An 18,415-nucleotide genomic window follows, 5' to 3' on the forward strand; every position below is an offset into this window, starting at 1 on the left:
AGTTTAAAGATTAATTTAAAATAAGATTAAAATTTAGAGACATATGATGCAATTAACTCAATTATTTATTTTAAAAGTACACGACCAAAATGCATTTGGTTATTAGAGAGGGACTTGCACGCTACAGTTACCCTCTAAAAAACTGTGGGTGGAATCATGAATGCTTAGATGTGCCCTCTGTTTTACAAAACCTAACATTAGTAAGAGGCACGCCCCTCAATTTCACATATTACAAACCCCAAATCTGATAATCTCTCTCTATCTCGATCAATTCCCCATTTTTACCTATTTATCGCAATCAACTCCTTTCCAGCCCATTTCCCACTAACACCCCCAAGTCTTGTTATTTAGATTTTGACCCACATTGTGTTACCAAATTACAGAATCAGCAGCCCAATACGCCACCAAATTTGTTTCAGTTTAGGTAAGGGTCTTATTATTTGCTAACAAGTCCTTTGAGTTGCGGACACTTTCTTGTTTTAGGTTTAGGATTCCTTTGATTTGTTGTTTTCAAATTTGGCCACGGGACAATGCCCAACTTCCTCCCCCATATCACACGACTCACGAACCACATCTATCTATAGTTATATACAACCCCTCTAAACACCCCCAAGGAGTCCCGATCCCCCTAAAAGAACGGAATCCTTTTCTTCAATCCCATTCGCCGGACCTATAAACCAACAACCATGGAAAAATGAATATTGGGTGGTCCTCCATTAACATTCTTTTACATCCACAAGGTAAACACACATTTGCCAGTAGCAACCCCTTTTTTTTCTTTTTCTTTTCTGTTGTCTTCTCCTTTGTGAATTAAGTTCGGTTTACATACCTTTTTCATATGTTATGCATATTGTTGTGTTTATGTATGTCACATTTTACAGTCAATTTCTCTAATTCTCTCATCTTCAGTGATCTAGCAGCTGCTCTGCGTTTCCTGCTTCTATGCCCTAAATATTAATGTTCCCTACTTACCTAATCTCACCCCATCCCTTAAAAAACAATAACCATTATCTTGCAAGTAATGAACCCTTCCCTTTCCTTGTAATTTTAGCCCTATATTCAGGATATTATTTGTTCTTATGTTCTTAGAATACATGTTTTACGATTTGGGTTTCGGGGGTGGGGGGCATATATATATATATGTAAGTATTTAATTGTATCATCTGGAATTTGGGCACACCGACCATGTTGTCGCCATTTTGATGATATGTCTAGGCCTTCGGGTGTTCTTATATAATGTGAATCTAATGAAAAGGAAAAGAGGTTCTCACTTGCCCTTTCTTTTGGGGTTATTATTTTTATTATTATGGACTACCAAATTAATGGATTATGTTAGGGTTTTGTGGCATTTCTGTTGCCGGGTCTTGTTGGTTTGGGTTTTTTTCTCTTGGAAATTTTTGTTTTTGACATGCATTTTAAGATCTGTGTCTAGTTGGCCATGCTGTAGCTTTTCCATTGAGAAATGCTACTTAAATTTCGCATGATTGATGATAGTACAGAGTGCAAGTTTGTTCTTGAAATGCGATTAAAATTTTGCATGGGTTAAGTAAAATTTGACTCTGAATTTTGTACTAACATAAATAATGAGAGTGATTGAGACAGGATTAAGCTGGTCATTGGACCATTATCTAGATGTTTGCATAAATGAGACATCAACACTACGTGTCTAGCCTACTGCAGGACCCTAGTTTCTTGTTTAAATTGCATAAAGCACGTTCATCCATACGTATATGTGCATTTTACATGTTCATGCTCTTGTGGAATTGGTATATTTGGTCTTTCATTCAATCCTACATGGATTGTACCATATGAATATATATACGTGACAAATTTTCTTGTGCTGCATCTTACTCTTGCTTTGGTTGGCTTTGTTTGGACAGGAAAGTGACTTTGGGGGATAATCAATGTTCATATGCACATTATTCTGCTTTAGAGATTCCAGTTTGAATCATGGAAGTGCTCCCCCGTTCTGGTATTCAGTATGCTGCGGGTTCCGATTGTGCTGAACCGATTTCGGAAGCACCTCTTACATATGACAGAGAATCTAATTGCTTGGAACAAAAGAACCAAGTTCAAGTGGCAGATACTAGGATGGATGACTTATTGATAATCAATGAAGAGAATCAAGCAGGAAGACAGGATGAAGGTCAAGGCACAAGGAATGAATTACCAATTTCAGAGGAACACCGTAGTGTATTTTCATATTATGATTGTCAGGCAGAAGGCCAAAGATTATCTTGTGGATCACATGATGATGAATATGATGATTCAAATGCACGGAATTGTTGCACTGGGCCTTATTTGACCTCTGAAAACTCTCATTTACCAGTTATCACCATCCAGAGTGAGTCACCAAGCAACAACAGGGAGGGAGAATTGTCTATTTCAGAGCCTAAGTGGTTAGAGCACGATGAATCTGTTGCATTGTGGGTCAAGGTAGTATTTCTGCTTTTAGTTTTCATTTCCCTGAAACACCATATCTCTAATCCAACTATTATGGTTTTGCCTTGCATTACAACAATTGTTTCTAATGTCTAGGACATGATCTCACGGTATGCCTTACGTTTATTTTATTTCATGTGCTTAATGCATTATCCATTTAACCTCTTAAACTCCTTCGATAATTCTTGTTTCCTGGCTCCAGTTAAATAGATCCCCCCCTCCCCATTTAATTATGATTTTCTAGAAGATAAAGATACATGCTAAATTTATTTTCATGTTATACTCTTCTGTTTCTCCGAGTATAGTGGAGAGGAAAATGGCAAGCTGGAATCAGATGTGCAAGGGCTGACTGGCCGTTATCGACTTTAAAGGCAAAACCGACTCATGATCGAAAACAGTATTTTGTGATTTTTTTCCCTCACACCAGGAATTATTCTTGGGCAGACATGTTACTTGTCCGGTCCATTAATGAGTTCCCAGAGCCTATTGCATATAGGAGTCATAGAGTTGGACTAAAAATGGTTAGAGATTTGACTGTTGCACGGCGGTACATACAGCAAAAGCTAGCTGTTTCCATGCTGAATATAATTGATCAGTTCCATTGTGAGGTATTGTTTTCTTCATCTTTATAATCCTTGTGTATTTAATATATTTCCTCAATTTGTCAGATCTCTTCTTACCAGAATTCTATTCTTATTTGTGTAGGCTTTGATTGAGACAGCACGTAATGTGATTGTCTGGAAGGAATTCGCTATGGAGGCTTCACGCTGCAATGGTTATTCTGATCTTGGAAAGATGCTTTTGAAACTTCAAAGTGTAATTCCTGCACTTGACATATTTCATAAGATGTCTGAAAAATTATCAGCAGTAGTTGGTGGACCAACCATGTGATAGAATGTGATATGGATGATTTGACATATATATAATAAATGAAAGTAAAGTGGGAGGTATTAGGAACATCTGTGAATATAGATTATTGCAAGCTCTTCCCTTCTCTGTCTTAGCCTGAAATTGATTTAATTTAATGCATTAACATAGAAATTTATTTAGAACTCATAACAGCAACTATTTTTTAACCTTATAACTTTATATTTGGACTTTGAGTTGGTCCTATATGAGAATATATCCAGAGGGGATCTAAATGGTCATGGTTCATGAATCCTTAGTTGTTGATGTTAGTTGGGTAATGCTGCTATCATCATCATAATCACTGTCCATCTACACCATAACCTTTCATCTATGTCTTTCTATCTCTATCTCCTCCACCATTCCCTTCTTTTACTTGCATTAAAAAATGCAAGTCATAATATTTCTCTTCTCTGCAGATGATATTGCCACGCTACATAAATGCTAACTGGCTTCGAAAATCTTTTCACTCGTGGGTACAAAAATGTCAGAATGCACATAGTGCTGAATCCATTGAATTGCTAAAGGAAGTACGTCTCACTTTATGTTTGCCTATTTATGTTACTATCATTGCTTACTGAAATAATATGTTGATTGGAATTATGAATCACTAGCGGTTTTTTTTCTGTTACCTAACATCATTGTCACACCTCACCAAAAAGAAGCGAAAAAAGGGGGAAGAAACCTGCTTCCCTTGAACTTTGGGCTTGGGAGCAAAGGTTTTACTACTAACCTGAACGTTCCATCAAGGCATACAAGGGGCCATGTGCATAAGTTGCATAACTTCCTTTTCTTGCAGGGCAGGGACTGTTCTTGCAAGCGTATAGTCAATTTGATACTTTCATGTCAGGGACTGTTCAACAATTGCATAATGCATGCTCAAAAGTAATATTTTCTTTGTTATGGATTCAGGAATTGTATGATGCTATACTATGGAATGAGGTCAGGTCCCTTGGGGATGCAACAGTGCAACCCACACTTGGTTCTGAGTGGAAAACCTGGAAGCATGAAGTTATGAAATTGTTCTCAACTTCTCATCCTGTATCTAGTAGTGCTGGAGATATCAATCAACGGAACAGCGATAGTCCTTCACACACAAGTATACAAGTTAGCAAGAAGAGGCCCAAGCTTGAAATCCGTCGTGCAGAGACACATGCTTCCCAGGTGCTAAGCAACGATTCAGACCAAACCATGGCTGTTGAAATTGACTCTTCTTTTTTCGGTAACCGAGATGCTGTGGATGTCAATCTGCCAACACTAAAACTTTGTAAAAAGGAAGATGAGAGAGAGGAAACCACACCAATGAACACATCAAACACTTCGACTGACAGATGGGATAATATGTTGAAGAACGGGATTCGGAGCTGTTTCACACCAAAGTTGTTGAAACAACAACCGCAAGTGAAGAGGTCAGGAGTGCCTCAACCCAGCACAGTCAGCCTAAGGAAGTGGAATTAACACCTGTGAGTGATTCAGTTGCTAAGAAATCTGTAGGTGCTGGGAGTAAAAACCGACAGTGCATAGCATTCATAGAGTCAAAAGGAAGGCAATGTGTGAGGTGGGCAAATGAGGGGGATGTTTATTGTTGTGTGCACTTAGCATCTCGCTTTACTGGTACCTCTAGCAAAATGGAAGGGACACCCTCTGTTGATACACCCATGTGTGAAGGTACGACTGTGCTTGGCACAAGATGCAAGCATCGGTCATTATATGGTTCCTCATTCTGCAAGAAACACAGACCTAAAAATGATGCAAATAGTATCTTCCTTTCTCCAGAGCGCACACAAAAAAGGAAACATTCGGAGACCACATCCTGCAGAGATATAGTTTTGGTGGGAGACACTGGAAGTCCTCTGCAAGTTGAGCCAGTGTCAATAATTGAGCCTGATGTTGTGCAGAGAAGAAACAATTTAATCGAGAAGCCGGAACATTCTGGTAAAGATCATGATAGCACAGAATTGCTGCATTGCATAGGCTTATACTCTCATAGTGGTTTTGATCCTTGTCATGAAAGTCCTAAGAGGCATTCATTATACTGTGATAAACACCTTCCAAGCTGGCTCAAGCGTGCAAGAAATGGTAAGAGTAGGATAGTATCCAGAGAAGTGTTTGTTGATCTTTTGAAAGACTGCTATTCACTTGAGCAGAAATTGCATTTACATCAAGCATGTGAACTTTTCTACAAGCTCTTCAGAAGTATTTTATCTCTAAGAAACCCAGTTCCTGTGGAAGTCCAACTTCAGTGGGCTCTTTCTGAAGCATCAAAAGATTGTAATGTTGGGGAATTTTTAATGAAGTTGGTTTACAGTGAAAAGGAGAGACTCCAGAGTTTATGGGGCTTCACTGACAATAAATGTACACCTTCTTCCTCTTTTGTGGAAGAACCTGTTCCCTTGCCATTGGCCATCAATGACAATATTGAAGATGACAAGACTATTAAGTGCAAAATGTGCTCGGTGGAATTTCCTGATCACCGGCAGCTTGGAACCCACTGGATGGATAACCATAAAATGGAAGCACAAAGGTTGTTTAGAGGTTATGCTTGTGCCATCTGCCTGGATTCATTTACCAACACGGAGGTTTTAGAATCCCATGTCCAGGAGAGACACCATGTGCAATTTGTTGAACAGTGCATGCTTCTCCGATGCATTTCCTGTGGCAGCCATTTTGGCAATACTGAGGAATTATGGCCACATGTGCTGTCAGCTCATCATGTTGATTTTAGACAGTCAAAGACTGCTCAACAGCATATTCTATCAGCGGGTGAGGAATCACCGCTAAAACTTGAGCTCGTTAATTCAGCTTCTTTGGAGAATAATTCAAAGAATGTAGGCAGTTTTCAAAAGTTTATTTGCAGGTTTTGTGGCATGAAATTTGATTTGCTTCCTGATCTTGGCCGCCACCACCAGGCTGCTCACATGGGACCAAGTTTAGCTAGCTCTCGTCTTCCAAGAGAGGGGTTCATTATTATGCTTATAAACTAAAATCTGGGAGACTAAGCCATCCTAGATTTAAGAAAGGTCTGGGGGCAGTGTCATATAAGATCAGGAATAGGGCAACTGCAACTATGAAAAAACGCCTCCAGGCATCAAAGTTGATTGTCCCTGACATCATTAGTGCAGAGCCTCGTGTAACAGAGACATCAAATCTTGGTAGATTAGCAGAACCACAATGTTCAGCCCTTGCAGAAATATTATTCTCCAATATTCATAAAGCAAAACCACGACCTAATAACTTAGACATTCTGTCTATTGCTCGCTCTTCTTGTTGCAAAGTGAGCCTCAAGGCCTCATTGGAGGAGAAGTATTGCATGTTACCAGAACGTGTGTACCTTAAGGCAGCCAAGCTTTGCAGTGAGCATAACATTCACGTCGAGTGGCATCAAGAGGAATTTACATGCATAAATGGATGCAAGTCTGTCAAGGACCCAGAGGTTCTGTCCCCATCAATTCCTCTACCTAATAGTTTTGGAGGTCGCCTATTAGCAGATTCCCTGGATAATGTAGATGAAGAGTTGGAATTGGATGAGTGTCACTATATCATTGGTTCACAACATTTTAAACAATGGCCCACGCAGAAGGCCAGCGTCTTGTGTGATGATTTAAGCTTTGGAAAAGAATCAGTTCCAGTAGCTTGTGTAGTGGAGGAAGGTCTTTTGGATTCCCTTTACATCTCTGGGGATAGTTCAAAAGGTCAAAATGCTAAATCCTCCATGCCTTGGGAGGACTTTACTTACGTTACAAAATATTTTCTTGATCAGTCCCTTGATCTTCATGTTGAGGTAACCTTTGTATTTGCTTTTCTCTATTTCTCCATATATATGCCTTACAATTATACCTCACTGGAGTCCACTTCGATTGCATGTCATAATGACCTTTCAACCAGAAGTTATTCTCAAGATTTTTCATAATTCCCTTCCCAGGAGATTTCTGGTTTTTTGCTTGATAATACCAGGAAATGCAATTTCTCAAGACAAGGACTGCATTATCCTTGTTTACAGCTTGTGTCCCACCTCACACATGATGGAATGTATTTGCATATTGCTTGGATCGGTTTAACTCATACTTGTGTTGTATTTTTATCATTTTCCTTCTAATTATTTACATATCTTTTCAGAGTTTGCAACTTGGGTGCACTTGTTCCAATTCAACATGCTGTTCTGAGACATGTGATCATGTATATCTCTTCGATAATGATTACGAAGATGCAAGAGACATATATGGGAAACCCATGCGTGGCAGATTTCCTTATGATGACAAAGGTCGAATTATCTTGGAGGTACTAAAATTCTTTTTCTGTCAACCAATATTAATTTTCACTAAAGCATCATGTCTTCTTGTTGCTTGCTTATGGTGTTTCTCAAAATCACATGTAAAAGAGAATGTGTTGTTATATTGTCAAAGAGTGCATTATTGACTTGATATGATACCCATAAGCATCCAGTATGATTTTTTATTTCCTTTTAGAATTACATAGCTTCTCCTTCACCATTCAGAACATTATAGAATTACAAGCCCCTTTTCACTAGCAGATACTGCTACATGGCCTGGTTGGCATCCTCCTTCCTTCTCCCCTTGATTCTGTGTTTTATCTCTTGAGATTAAACCTTTGTGAAAAACTGTGCAGGAGGGCTACCTTGTCTATGAATGCAACCAGAAGTGTAGCTGCAGTATAGCATGCCTAAATAGGGTTTTGCAAAAAGGAGTACGAGTAAAACTGGAAGTCTTCAAAACAGAGAATAAGGTAATGATTTCAGCTTTTTGTTGTATTCTAGAGTTGTGTCCATTGACATTGCTTCATGTTGGTCTTCAGGGCTGGGGAGTCAGGGCTGGTGAACCAATTCTGAGTGGCACATTTGTCTGTGAGTACATTGGGGAGATCTTAAACGAGCAAGAGGCAAAAAATAGGCTTACCAGGTTTCTCTTTGATTTTCAGAGGTATGCTCTCACCTTATGCTTGCTTTTATGCTTATATGCTGAATAGGCTGTATGATCTGATATCAGGTATGATAGAGACAGTTGCAACTACATGTTTAACGTTGATTCTCACATCAATGATATGAGCCGATGGATCGAAGGACAAGCAGGATATGTTCTTGATGCGTCCAAATATGGAAATGTTTCCAGGTTCATCAATCATAGGTGAGGATACTCTTGCATGTATCAGCTATCACATACTGAAATGTTTTCTCATACTCTTGATTCTGTTACTTCCAAGTTGTAACTTGGCCACAACCAATTTTGTGACCGAGTATCCATAGATTCTAAATGTGAGCACCATTTTCTGATTATGAATAATGGGCCCTTTAACATTTACGACACCAGAATTAGCAGTTCATCTTTTTCTGTATTTGAATAATGAATACCGCACCTCTACTTTTGGAGTCCTGAATTTCTGTTTATGCACTCTTGATAGCTTCTTTGTCTCTTTTTAATTCTTCTCAGCTGCTCACCAAATCTTGTGAATCATCAAGTTCTTGTGGACAGCATGGATTGTAATCAAGCTCACATTGGTCTCTATGCCAATCAAGATGTAAGCGTTTCTCAAAAATGTAGTGTACAAATCTGTCTCATTTGTAAAATGCAGGATGATCTATGTTGAAAATGGTTTCTCAAAAATGTAGTGTACAAATCTGTCTCATTTGTAAAATGCAGGATGATCTATGTTGAAAATGGTTTGTAGATTACGGTGTGGTCTAGATGACCAAGTTTAATTGAGTGACTTGTCAAAGAAAAGCTTAGTTGGGCAAATAAAGGTTTAAAACAGGCATCTCTTTGACTTCTTATCTCCTGTCAAGATGTAATAGGTTCTCTTTCAATACACCATCATAATATGAACTTCTTTGGATTGGTTTGACCATTACTTTTCAAAGTAAAAAAGTCTTAAAAAGTATTTATTTTTCACGCATTATAAATGTATTAATGCTGCCATTTTTTCATCACAATTTTGCAGATATCTATAGGCGAAGAGCTGACTTTTGACTATCGATATGAACTGCTACCAGGACAAGGATATCCATGTCAGTGTGGAGCTTCTACATGTCGGGGCCGCCTTTACTGAATCCTCAGTGAGCACTATGGGATCTCTATGACATCTAAGATATTGCTTTTCAAGTTCACTAATGAGGATACTGAGCTGTAACATAGGAGCTTTACCTCCCGTCAAACCAATCATGGGACTAAAAATCTGGCACTGTTGTTGCCAACAGTTCTAAATTTTTAGCTGCCTGTAAACTGCTAAACCTGTATCAGTGGAAATGGAGTTCTGCAGTCTCCATACAGAACATCCAACTTGCTGCATGGCCAAGCCAGATTGTACCTATGGTAGTTCTTTCAGACGGGATGGAAGAAAGCATTTATTTGGTGGATCTCTTTTTAAACTCGCCCCTGTTTCCCAATTCTTCTTTCTTTAGTAGCGTAGTCCACTTTCAAGTGGATCTTGTTGTCGAAAATTTCCCTGCCTTTTGATTCCCATTGGAGTTTTTAGGTTTAATAGCTTAGACCAGGTATGTTAGACAGCTTTGGTGATGCATGAAGTGCCTCGATCCTTCTCTGTGACATTCTCTGTAGTTTGAGCATTCTTATTGTGCCTTGGCTTCATTAAGGGCATCTATTCAGTTGGGAAAGTAAAAGAAATTGTCAAATGTAGGTGTAATGCCTGATACTCATTGGTTGAAAATGACATGTCCGCACAAGTTATATCATTACTGACATGCCCAAACTTCAGTTTCCTCAAGTGGGTCTTAAGCAAATTTTCGCCACAAACAGAAACATGAACCATTAAGCTTCTCTTGTCACAAATATTACAGATTTTTCATTAGCAAATTCATTGTCCTAAGATGACTGTAGTGTACTGGTAAGGTATATGGTAGATTCCCTGGGAGCATAACGAATCAACAACTGTTGTTTAGAACCTCATTTCCCCATTCTGAATCAAAAAGAACACAAAAGGAAGCCCGTAACTGAGAGCCGCTAAGCTTGTCATTCCTGTTAAGACAAATTTAAGCAGAAAACACAATAATTAAAACTATCAGTCTTAGTGTCAGATTTGCATTTCATTTCAAACATTCAACCCTGAAAGTTGATGTTAATTGGGAATATATCAGATACGGCAGCTTTAATATACAGTTAAGGAAAGATTCTACTTAAAATGTTTAACATTTCTTGTAGAGTGTTACCTAAAACAGTATTTTTTTCTACCAGAAATGTTAATATTGAGTTTTACTGGAAATTAGTTAGCGAAATTAACATTTCCAATAAAAAAAATAATATTTTAGATAACGTTTTTTCGGCACTGTTAAAAAAGTAATATTTCCGGTAGCATGTTCATTAAGGAAAACAAATGGAAATAAAACTGGTTCTGGTGTCTCACCATATGCAACGGCTTTCCCAACTTTCCTCTTCTTTCCTAGCTTGTGATCCATTGTTTCTGATAAATATATCAAATGCAGAATCATGGAGATGATAACCTACAAACTTCCAGTTTTCTCTGCAACAACTCTTTCGGTCAAATCCAATGACCAGAATCCAGCTATCTTCTTACAAAATCTTCAACCACAACCTTAATAAACAAGAATACTCCAAGGCACAGTGCTACTTTTGCAACATGTTTGATTGATCCTTTTGCAGAGATTCTCCAATTTAGCAGATTAACAATACAAGCACAAACATAGAGGGGAAACCAGCAGTACCAATCTATTGCAATCAATATTAGAGAGCAAAAAATGAAGATATTACCAGCTGTTAAAACATAAACCCAATATTATTAAACAGAAAAACACTAATCGGTAAGGTATAGTACCAGGGTCAATTAACTGAACAGATGAAGAACGAGTAAACAACATTGCCATTAGCAGAGAGCAGCAGCTGAATAACTTTCTGGGTTTTGCCATTCTCTGAGTCTGAACATGGAAATAAGTTAATTATATGTTATGTGTATACTGATAAGATGATATGCACCCAATTGCTATAGCCAACGCTTTCATGTAGCTGAATTTCCATATTTATTTATAATTCTTCGATCATATTCATTCAATGCACTAGTCATGTACGAATCGAGCGACCTTAGTGGTTGAAGGGATGATTGTTATCCCTAAAGGTCTTGGATTCGAGCACAACATCTGTAAGAGTGTTTAAACGTTCATTGTCAAAAGGTTGAGTATTTCGAATAAATACCACCTTGTAATAACTCCTAACTGATTAAACAAAGCCCTAGCCATATTTCAAGTAACCAGTGATATATATAATATTTAGGCAAGTATATTTGCATGTTCATGTGAATCAATATGTCACCTTCATTATTATTATTTTCCAATGACAGAGGGGTCCATTCTGAAGCTTTTGTTAAGATCCGAATCTATGGCAATTCAGAGAGAGAAAAGAGGTAATTAAAGGGGGTCAAAGAAATGACGGACTATCTAATCCTACTTTCAGAAGTTTAATTAAGAAAATGTTTTAAATAATATTTTTGAGTTGTTTGAGTATCATTTATGCAATTTGCCAATGTGATGGGATATTGAAATTTGAACCTACTCATTTTTTATCAGGTCAAATTCTTTTATTAGTCCTTATACTATCCAAAATTCTGGATTAGTCCTTGATTTATAATTTGATCATTTTAGTCCCTATACTTTTCAAATTATAAAATCAGTCCTAAGCCAAATCCTGCTACTAGTTCCTAAAATATGCATAAGTTGTATGTTTAGTCCATGTTCCCTGTAATTTGATCATATTATCTCTATATTAGTATTTGAGTATGACTGAGATTTTAAAACTCGAAAAGTTTAAAGATTATTATAGACTAAAATAAAGTATACAATATAATAAATAATTCGATATTTTTATTTATAGTTTAATTTGAAACTTCTAAGGTCATATTTATATCCTTCATAAAGGGTTATGGTAAAAAGGAACTTTTTATGGATGAATTTGGCTTCATCATAATATTGTTTACCTATGCAGAGATTAATTGGTAGCCATTTACACAATTGCTCCAATTACTATTGTGGCCATAATAGTTGTCACAAATGATTGATACAAAAGTTTTAAAAATTACATTAAAAAGAATAAACTCACTAGTAAGAACATTTGTGTATACAGGGCCGGTCCAATGAGTTTTAATGTCCTGGGCGAGATAATAATTTTATGCCCCTATACTTGTACCGTATAATAGACAAAACATAAATAATTTTTTTAAAACAAAAATGTAATAGAAATTATAGTCAAACAATATCATTACTAATACAAATCAAAACCTACAAGGCTACAAATATCACCTAAAACGATGCCTTTGTGCATTTTTTGAAGCAAAAACCTCTATTATTTTACGATAATCAAGACTTTGTAAAAATTGACTTTTGATGCTTAGAATTGCTAATCTGTTCAATCTATGTTGAGTCATCCTGCTTCGAAGATAGGATTTCAAGAGCAAAATATGAAGCAAAATAGAGTCTTGTCTTTCATGATTTCGTCGCTAAGAGCCTTACAAAGGATGCAAGTCTACGCCCTACTGCATCTGAGATGCTGAAAGTATGGTAACATTTATCTACTTGTATTCCAATAACGTAATCTCGTTTCCTTTCCTAATATTAGTTTATTTGGATAAATTACCAAATATAAAAGTCTCTTGTATGTACGTGTACATTTGTTTGTTTAGTTTATTTGGAACAATCTATGCTGACATGTAAAAGAATATAAATATATGTATATATATTACCACTACTTGAACTCCAAGTATATGGATTCAAGTGCTTCATGCACTTTGGTGATACTTGGACATGAGAGAAGGGAAAATGCTCTGTCTTGTAAGGTGTCAGGTTAAGAAAACTGTCCACATTTCAAGTACCGGTTGTTACATGTAATGAACTGCACAGAGTTGAAACGAGGGCTTCTTATTTTTTTTAATGGCTAAGGGGAAAAATAAATGTTTCTTTTCAATATACTTGATCACTTGTAGCTTCACTTGCCTTTTCATTGGTTATAGTTTATACTTTTGACATGAAATCATCATCTCTTTTTTGAAACTTAGCACAAATTTATTGAGAAATGCAAATGTGGAGCTTCTGTAATGTTACCAAAGATTGAGAATGCAAAGCAAACAAGGGCTACAATGGAACATGCACAAGCTCTTGCTCCTGCTGGTTCAGAACTTAATGTATGAATCGTCTTGTTTCTGAATGCAGTTACTCAATTTCTGTTGTATGCATGCGTATTTACTTTACCTGGTACTGACTGACTACCAATTTGGATCAGACACTTAAGGTTCATATTGATGCCCCCTTAAACATACTGCCCTGGGCTAATGCCCATCTGACATATGTATTGGGTCGGGCCAGTGTGTATATCAACTCACAAGAAAATCTCATGCTTCGGAGATGTATCAACTTATCATGATCTATTGTTTCGATACTCAAGCTATGATTAGGGATGACAACGGGCCGGGTTCGGGCTGGGTATTGGTCCCCGTCCCCGTTTAAAAAACCCATACTCGTTCACGCTTAAAAAATCGCGAAGATTTAAACGGGGATCCCCATTGGGTAATCGGGGAAAACCGCGGGAAAACGGGTATCCCCGTTTAGCATAAACGGTTATTTAAACGGGTATCGGGCCAGATATATATATATATATATATATATATATATATATATATATATATTAAATTAAATATATAAATATTATATATATTTTTTTAATTTAAATTAAATTTATTAATATTATATATATATATAATTATTATTTTTAATATTTATCGGGACGGGTATCGGGCCGAGTAATCGGGGCGAGAATTACCAAACCCGTCCCCGTTTAGCATAAACAGTTTTTCCCCTTCCCCGTTTAATTTAGTTTTCGATTTTCTTCGTCGGGTTCGGATTTTTTTACTATCCCTAACTATGATGATTTGATTTTAATACCATGTGATCGCTTCGAAAATCGCATGATTTCATATAAATAAATCACCTTGCAATTACTCATTTGACTCACCCCCACCAGTATCGATGAAAAAGATTCTCAATTTTACATCGAAAATCCATCAGCGTCTCATAAAAGCAATAACTCAAGACAGAAAAGAACAACTATTTATGGGGTTTGGGAAAATATAAATATTTCTTAAAGAACAAAGAAAAATGTTGAGAGAAGCTTAAAAAGCGAAGCTTGGTTAATTATAATAGGACTAGGAAAGTGTTTCTATGACAAAAGGAAAAAGAATATTCAGAGTGGCAATTGGCAAAGGCTGGCAAAGTAAAACAACAATCATAGAAAGCGTATATGGGACACAAACAGTGATAAAGTAAAAGCAAACCAAACCAATGTATCGAGTTCTTTTGTTTTTTTAGTTGATTTTTGCTTTAGCTGTTGTGGGTTATTTCTCCTATGCAAAAAAGTATTTAAAGTGCGTCACTTTACTCGTTATTCTGCCCCGGACAAAGTCTGTTGAATGGTTCCCTTGATGCTTAGCACCAGAGCTCTCATCAATCATTTTAGACATCCCGAGCTTAAAAATAAGAGATTGAGATGGGTTTTCAGGGGAGATACCAGGTTACACTGTTATGACCCTCAAGAAATAGAGAAGAAAATAGACGAAGAAGAGAAGAAAAGATGAGAGAGTAGACGAGAGAATATAGATTCAAGAGAAGAAAAAGTTCATTCTTTTCACACATGAAAACTATATTTTGCAGTACATGGTTATTTAATCACAATACACTAGGTTTCCTCCTATTTTGGCTTGGGCTTATCCTAAGGCCCTTGTTTCCCTTCCTTTTTTTCATGTTAATTTTCCCATGTGAGTCACATGCTCCTCTTTTAATTTCTCTTCATCAAAATCCCCCAATTCACTACGTGCAATCCTTAATTTATTTTTTGAATCCCCAATGCCCTTCGCTTCGTGCTTCTCCTCCTCTCTCCCAACTGTGACAATTCCTTCCCTTTTAGACGATCCTTGTCCCCAAGGATCAAAGTATCGAATTTGTGATAGCAAGACCACAAAATCCTTCCAAGTTGCAAAAAAAGGAAGTCCATCCCAACTAATTAGCCATTGCTTGTAACGAACAACACCCAATATCACATGGTTAAAATGATCCCTATGATGCACCCTCGAAACATGTCCCAATCCCATCAAATCAACATTGGCTAAAATCACTTGTGCAGTCCATTTGGCCAACTTATTCGCATTGTTCTTCAACTCAGTAGCCAAAACCGCACCCCTTTGAGTCTCCAACTTCTGCCTCCAATCAACACGTACTTGTGATCAAACTCCTTAAGTGCATTCAAAGTAAGGAAAGACTTCTGGTTATTAACATCAACAACACTCTGAATCTCACACCGAGCATCTAACTGCATATCATTATCAAGCTTCCACCTTATATACCTATAAGCAACAGAAGCCACTTCATCGCCTTCATTGACAAACGGATTTAGCTCATCGAAACTAACCTTATTCCCATGCCTAACTAAAATCTGCTGTGAAAACTTCAGATTTATATATGCAGCTTCAACGCTCAAGGAATAAGCTGAGTTAATATTATCTTTAACTTCAAGTAATGGCTCCTGAGATGTCTCAAGGACAGACAACAAATCCAATTGTGACCCATCTCTTTTATAAAAAAATAACATGTTCCCAACTTTGTATGCAACAATAACTCCAACTTTAACAATAGTTAGAATAGCTAAGCCTTTGGCTCCTTTCAAAATTACCAATGGTATAGATCTCTTTGGATTAGACCTATCAACTTGACAATAGCTTTTTAATGTACTGGATGATTTGTAGATCTCATGTACCATGGACAAACCAACTACCAAGTTCAACCAACCACGAGTACAGGTCCAGTCCATGATATAGTGCTTAGTTACTTGCGCAGCATTGTTAATGGTATTGATAAGAACACCCTGCAACGGATCAAGCCTATCATAGCAAGAATTTAATAGGTAGTAAGCATCTTCCCTTAGAACACTTAGAACATGCTCTGCAGAAAATCCCTCCAAAAAACCTGCAATGAAATCTTCCACGTATAAGTGTAGTAAAGAGAGCACTGTACTGCATGCAAATTGTGGTAAAACCATCTAGAATCCACTCCGGAGGCTCAGATTCCAAAACCTCTTTATATGTGTTATAATCTAACCCACTCGAATCCAGAAGCGAAGGGACACTTAGTATATAAACAGAGGAGTACAAATATGTATCCCCATTCTTTATAGACCCAAAAAATGAAACATTAAAACGTTGGTATTATTGATTCACATAAACACTCGAGGAGCCTTTATTACGCCTAGTTACAATTGCAACTAACCCAGTCAACACATTCTTCAAGTTCACATCTGGATGTATGCCATTTTGTATTGAACTACGAAAATCGTCACCAGAATCATATCCTTCGTCAATAAAATCATCAGACTCACCAGAAAACTGATAAACATAGTCATTTTTCATCGACTTTGAGCCAAATGTGAAAATACTCTTATCTTGGAGCTCAGTCCAAACAAATAACCTACTCCATATCATCAACAAAAGTTGAAACACATAAGGATCAATGATTAAGATACGTTCACTGACATTCATAAACACCATGAAATAATTTTCTCTAAACATCGATTGAACTATAAAATTCAGGTTATTTGAATTTCCAGATTTTTGGCACTGTGGAAACTGATTCACATTTACTGTTGAAGAAGAACCGACTAATTGTTTCGTTACCGTTCGAGCTTTTTGAATTGTGCCATCAAAGAGTCTGGGTGAATAAAAAACATGCGATGTAAGAGTAGAAACCTGAATCGATAGGGATATACCGTGAGTTTTCAATGAGAACAACTGCGAAGATCTCGCCATTTTAACATTTTGATGAAGCTGGAAAATGGTGTTATTGATTGATTGAAATTCAACATCTTTTACTCTCACAAGCATTTTATCGAACACATGAGAATTATCATATTTTTGCTCACACTTTTTATCAGCCAAAATCTGTAAAATCATTTCCACATACTTCTAATTCGTTTCCATTATAGATTTCAATGTACTCAATCGACGTTCCTGCTCCTTCCACCATTGAAGAGGTTTTGTGCCATCCGTTGCTTGCTTCACCAGAGTTGTGAGTTATGAAATCTGGTTTTGAATGACAGATAAGTCAGTTGATTCAGAATGACGGACACAAAACAAAGTGAATTGCACTGATCCGCTTTTATGCCAAAATGTACGCCACATACCATTTACAATAACATGAAGAAAGTCTTCCAAAGCAAGATACCTATCTTCCTTCAAACCTTTAGAAGCAAAAGGAGAACATGGTAATAGTTGCTGAAATAAAACCCCTTCGAATGCTAGATCAAGCTTGTGCAGTTCATCAATCAGAAATGGAGAATTTAAAAGGGGCTGCTTCCCTGTGACATCATCCACACCATAGGTTTCCAAAACCCAATCTTGAAGACCCTGCTTAAATAACTCCTGGTCTATGAATTCCCTTCTAAAGTCCTTCAGCACTTTGTGGACTCTTCTAGAAATTTGAAAAAACTTGCTTGAAGATGAAATCCCATACACACTTTGTGTAGAGATAACATCTCCCTTAGAAGGTTTCGATGTCTTTTCTTGTTTATGATCTGGGCTTTTAGTTTCCTGCCCATCATTTTCACTGATTAAAATACTCAAAATTTGCTCAACGTACCCTTGATTAGTGTTCATCCTAGACTCCAACGAACTGATGCGCTGTTCTTGATTCTCCCACCACTTGGGAGGTTTGGTGTCATCGGTTGAGCTCTTCACTAACTGCGTCAAATCCTCAATCTGTTTTTGTATTGCCAAAAAATCAAGGGTTTCCATGAGAGGTTGATTTCTTTTTGGCATAACAGATAGCTAGTGGCCAAGAATATAGGCTATGATACCAGTTTGTTACGACCCTCAAGAAATAAAGAAGAAAATAGACGAAGAAGAGAAGAAAAGATGAGAGAGTAGACGAGAGAATATAGATTCAAAAGAATAAAAAGTTAATTCTTTTCACACATGAAAATTATATTCTGAAGTACATGGTTATTTAATCACAATATATTAAGTTTCCTCCTAATTTGGCTTAGGCTTATCCTAAGGC

General features: G+C 37.1%; 1 protein-coding gene and 2 pseudogenes across 1 annotated transcript; 1 reads left to right on the plus strand and 2 right to left on the minus strand.

Annotated features, from left to right (window-relative positions):
• Positions 1 to 380: 380 nt before the first annotated feature.
• LOC120122477 lies at positions 381 to 10,058 on the plus strand (annotated as a pseudogene).
• A 5,463-nt stretch (positions 10,059 to 15,521) lies between these two features.
• LOC120122748 lies at positions 15,522 to 17,166 on the minus strand (annotated as a pseudogene).
• LOC120122604 lies at positions 17,138 to 18,276 on the minus strand. The gene is made up of 2 exons (XM_039141731.1): positions 17,541 to 18,276; positions 17,138 to 17,439 (listed from the first exon to the last, which is right to left on the minus strand). Exons 1-2 carry the CDS (start codon positions 18,172 to 18,174, stop codon positions 17,288 to 17,290), a joined length of 786 nt encoding a protein of 261 aa, XP_038997662.1. The 5' UTR covers positions 18,175 to 18,276; the 3' UTR covers positions 17,138 to 17,287.
• Between the last annotated feature and the right edge of the window lie 139 nt (positions 18,277 to 18,415).

This window comes from Hibiscus syriacus, unplaced genomic scaffold (assembly GCF_006381635.1).
Source record: "Hibiscus syriacus cultivar Baekdansim isolate YM2019G1 unplaced genomic scaffold, ASM638163v2 tig00110387_pilon, whole genome shotgun sequence".
NCBI classification, from domain to species: Eukaryota; Viridiplantae; Streptophyta; class Magnoliopsida; order Malvales; family Malvaceae; genus Hibiscus; species Hibiscus syriacus.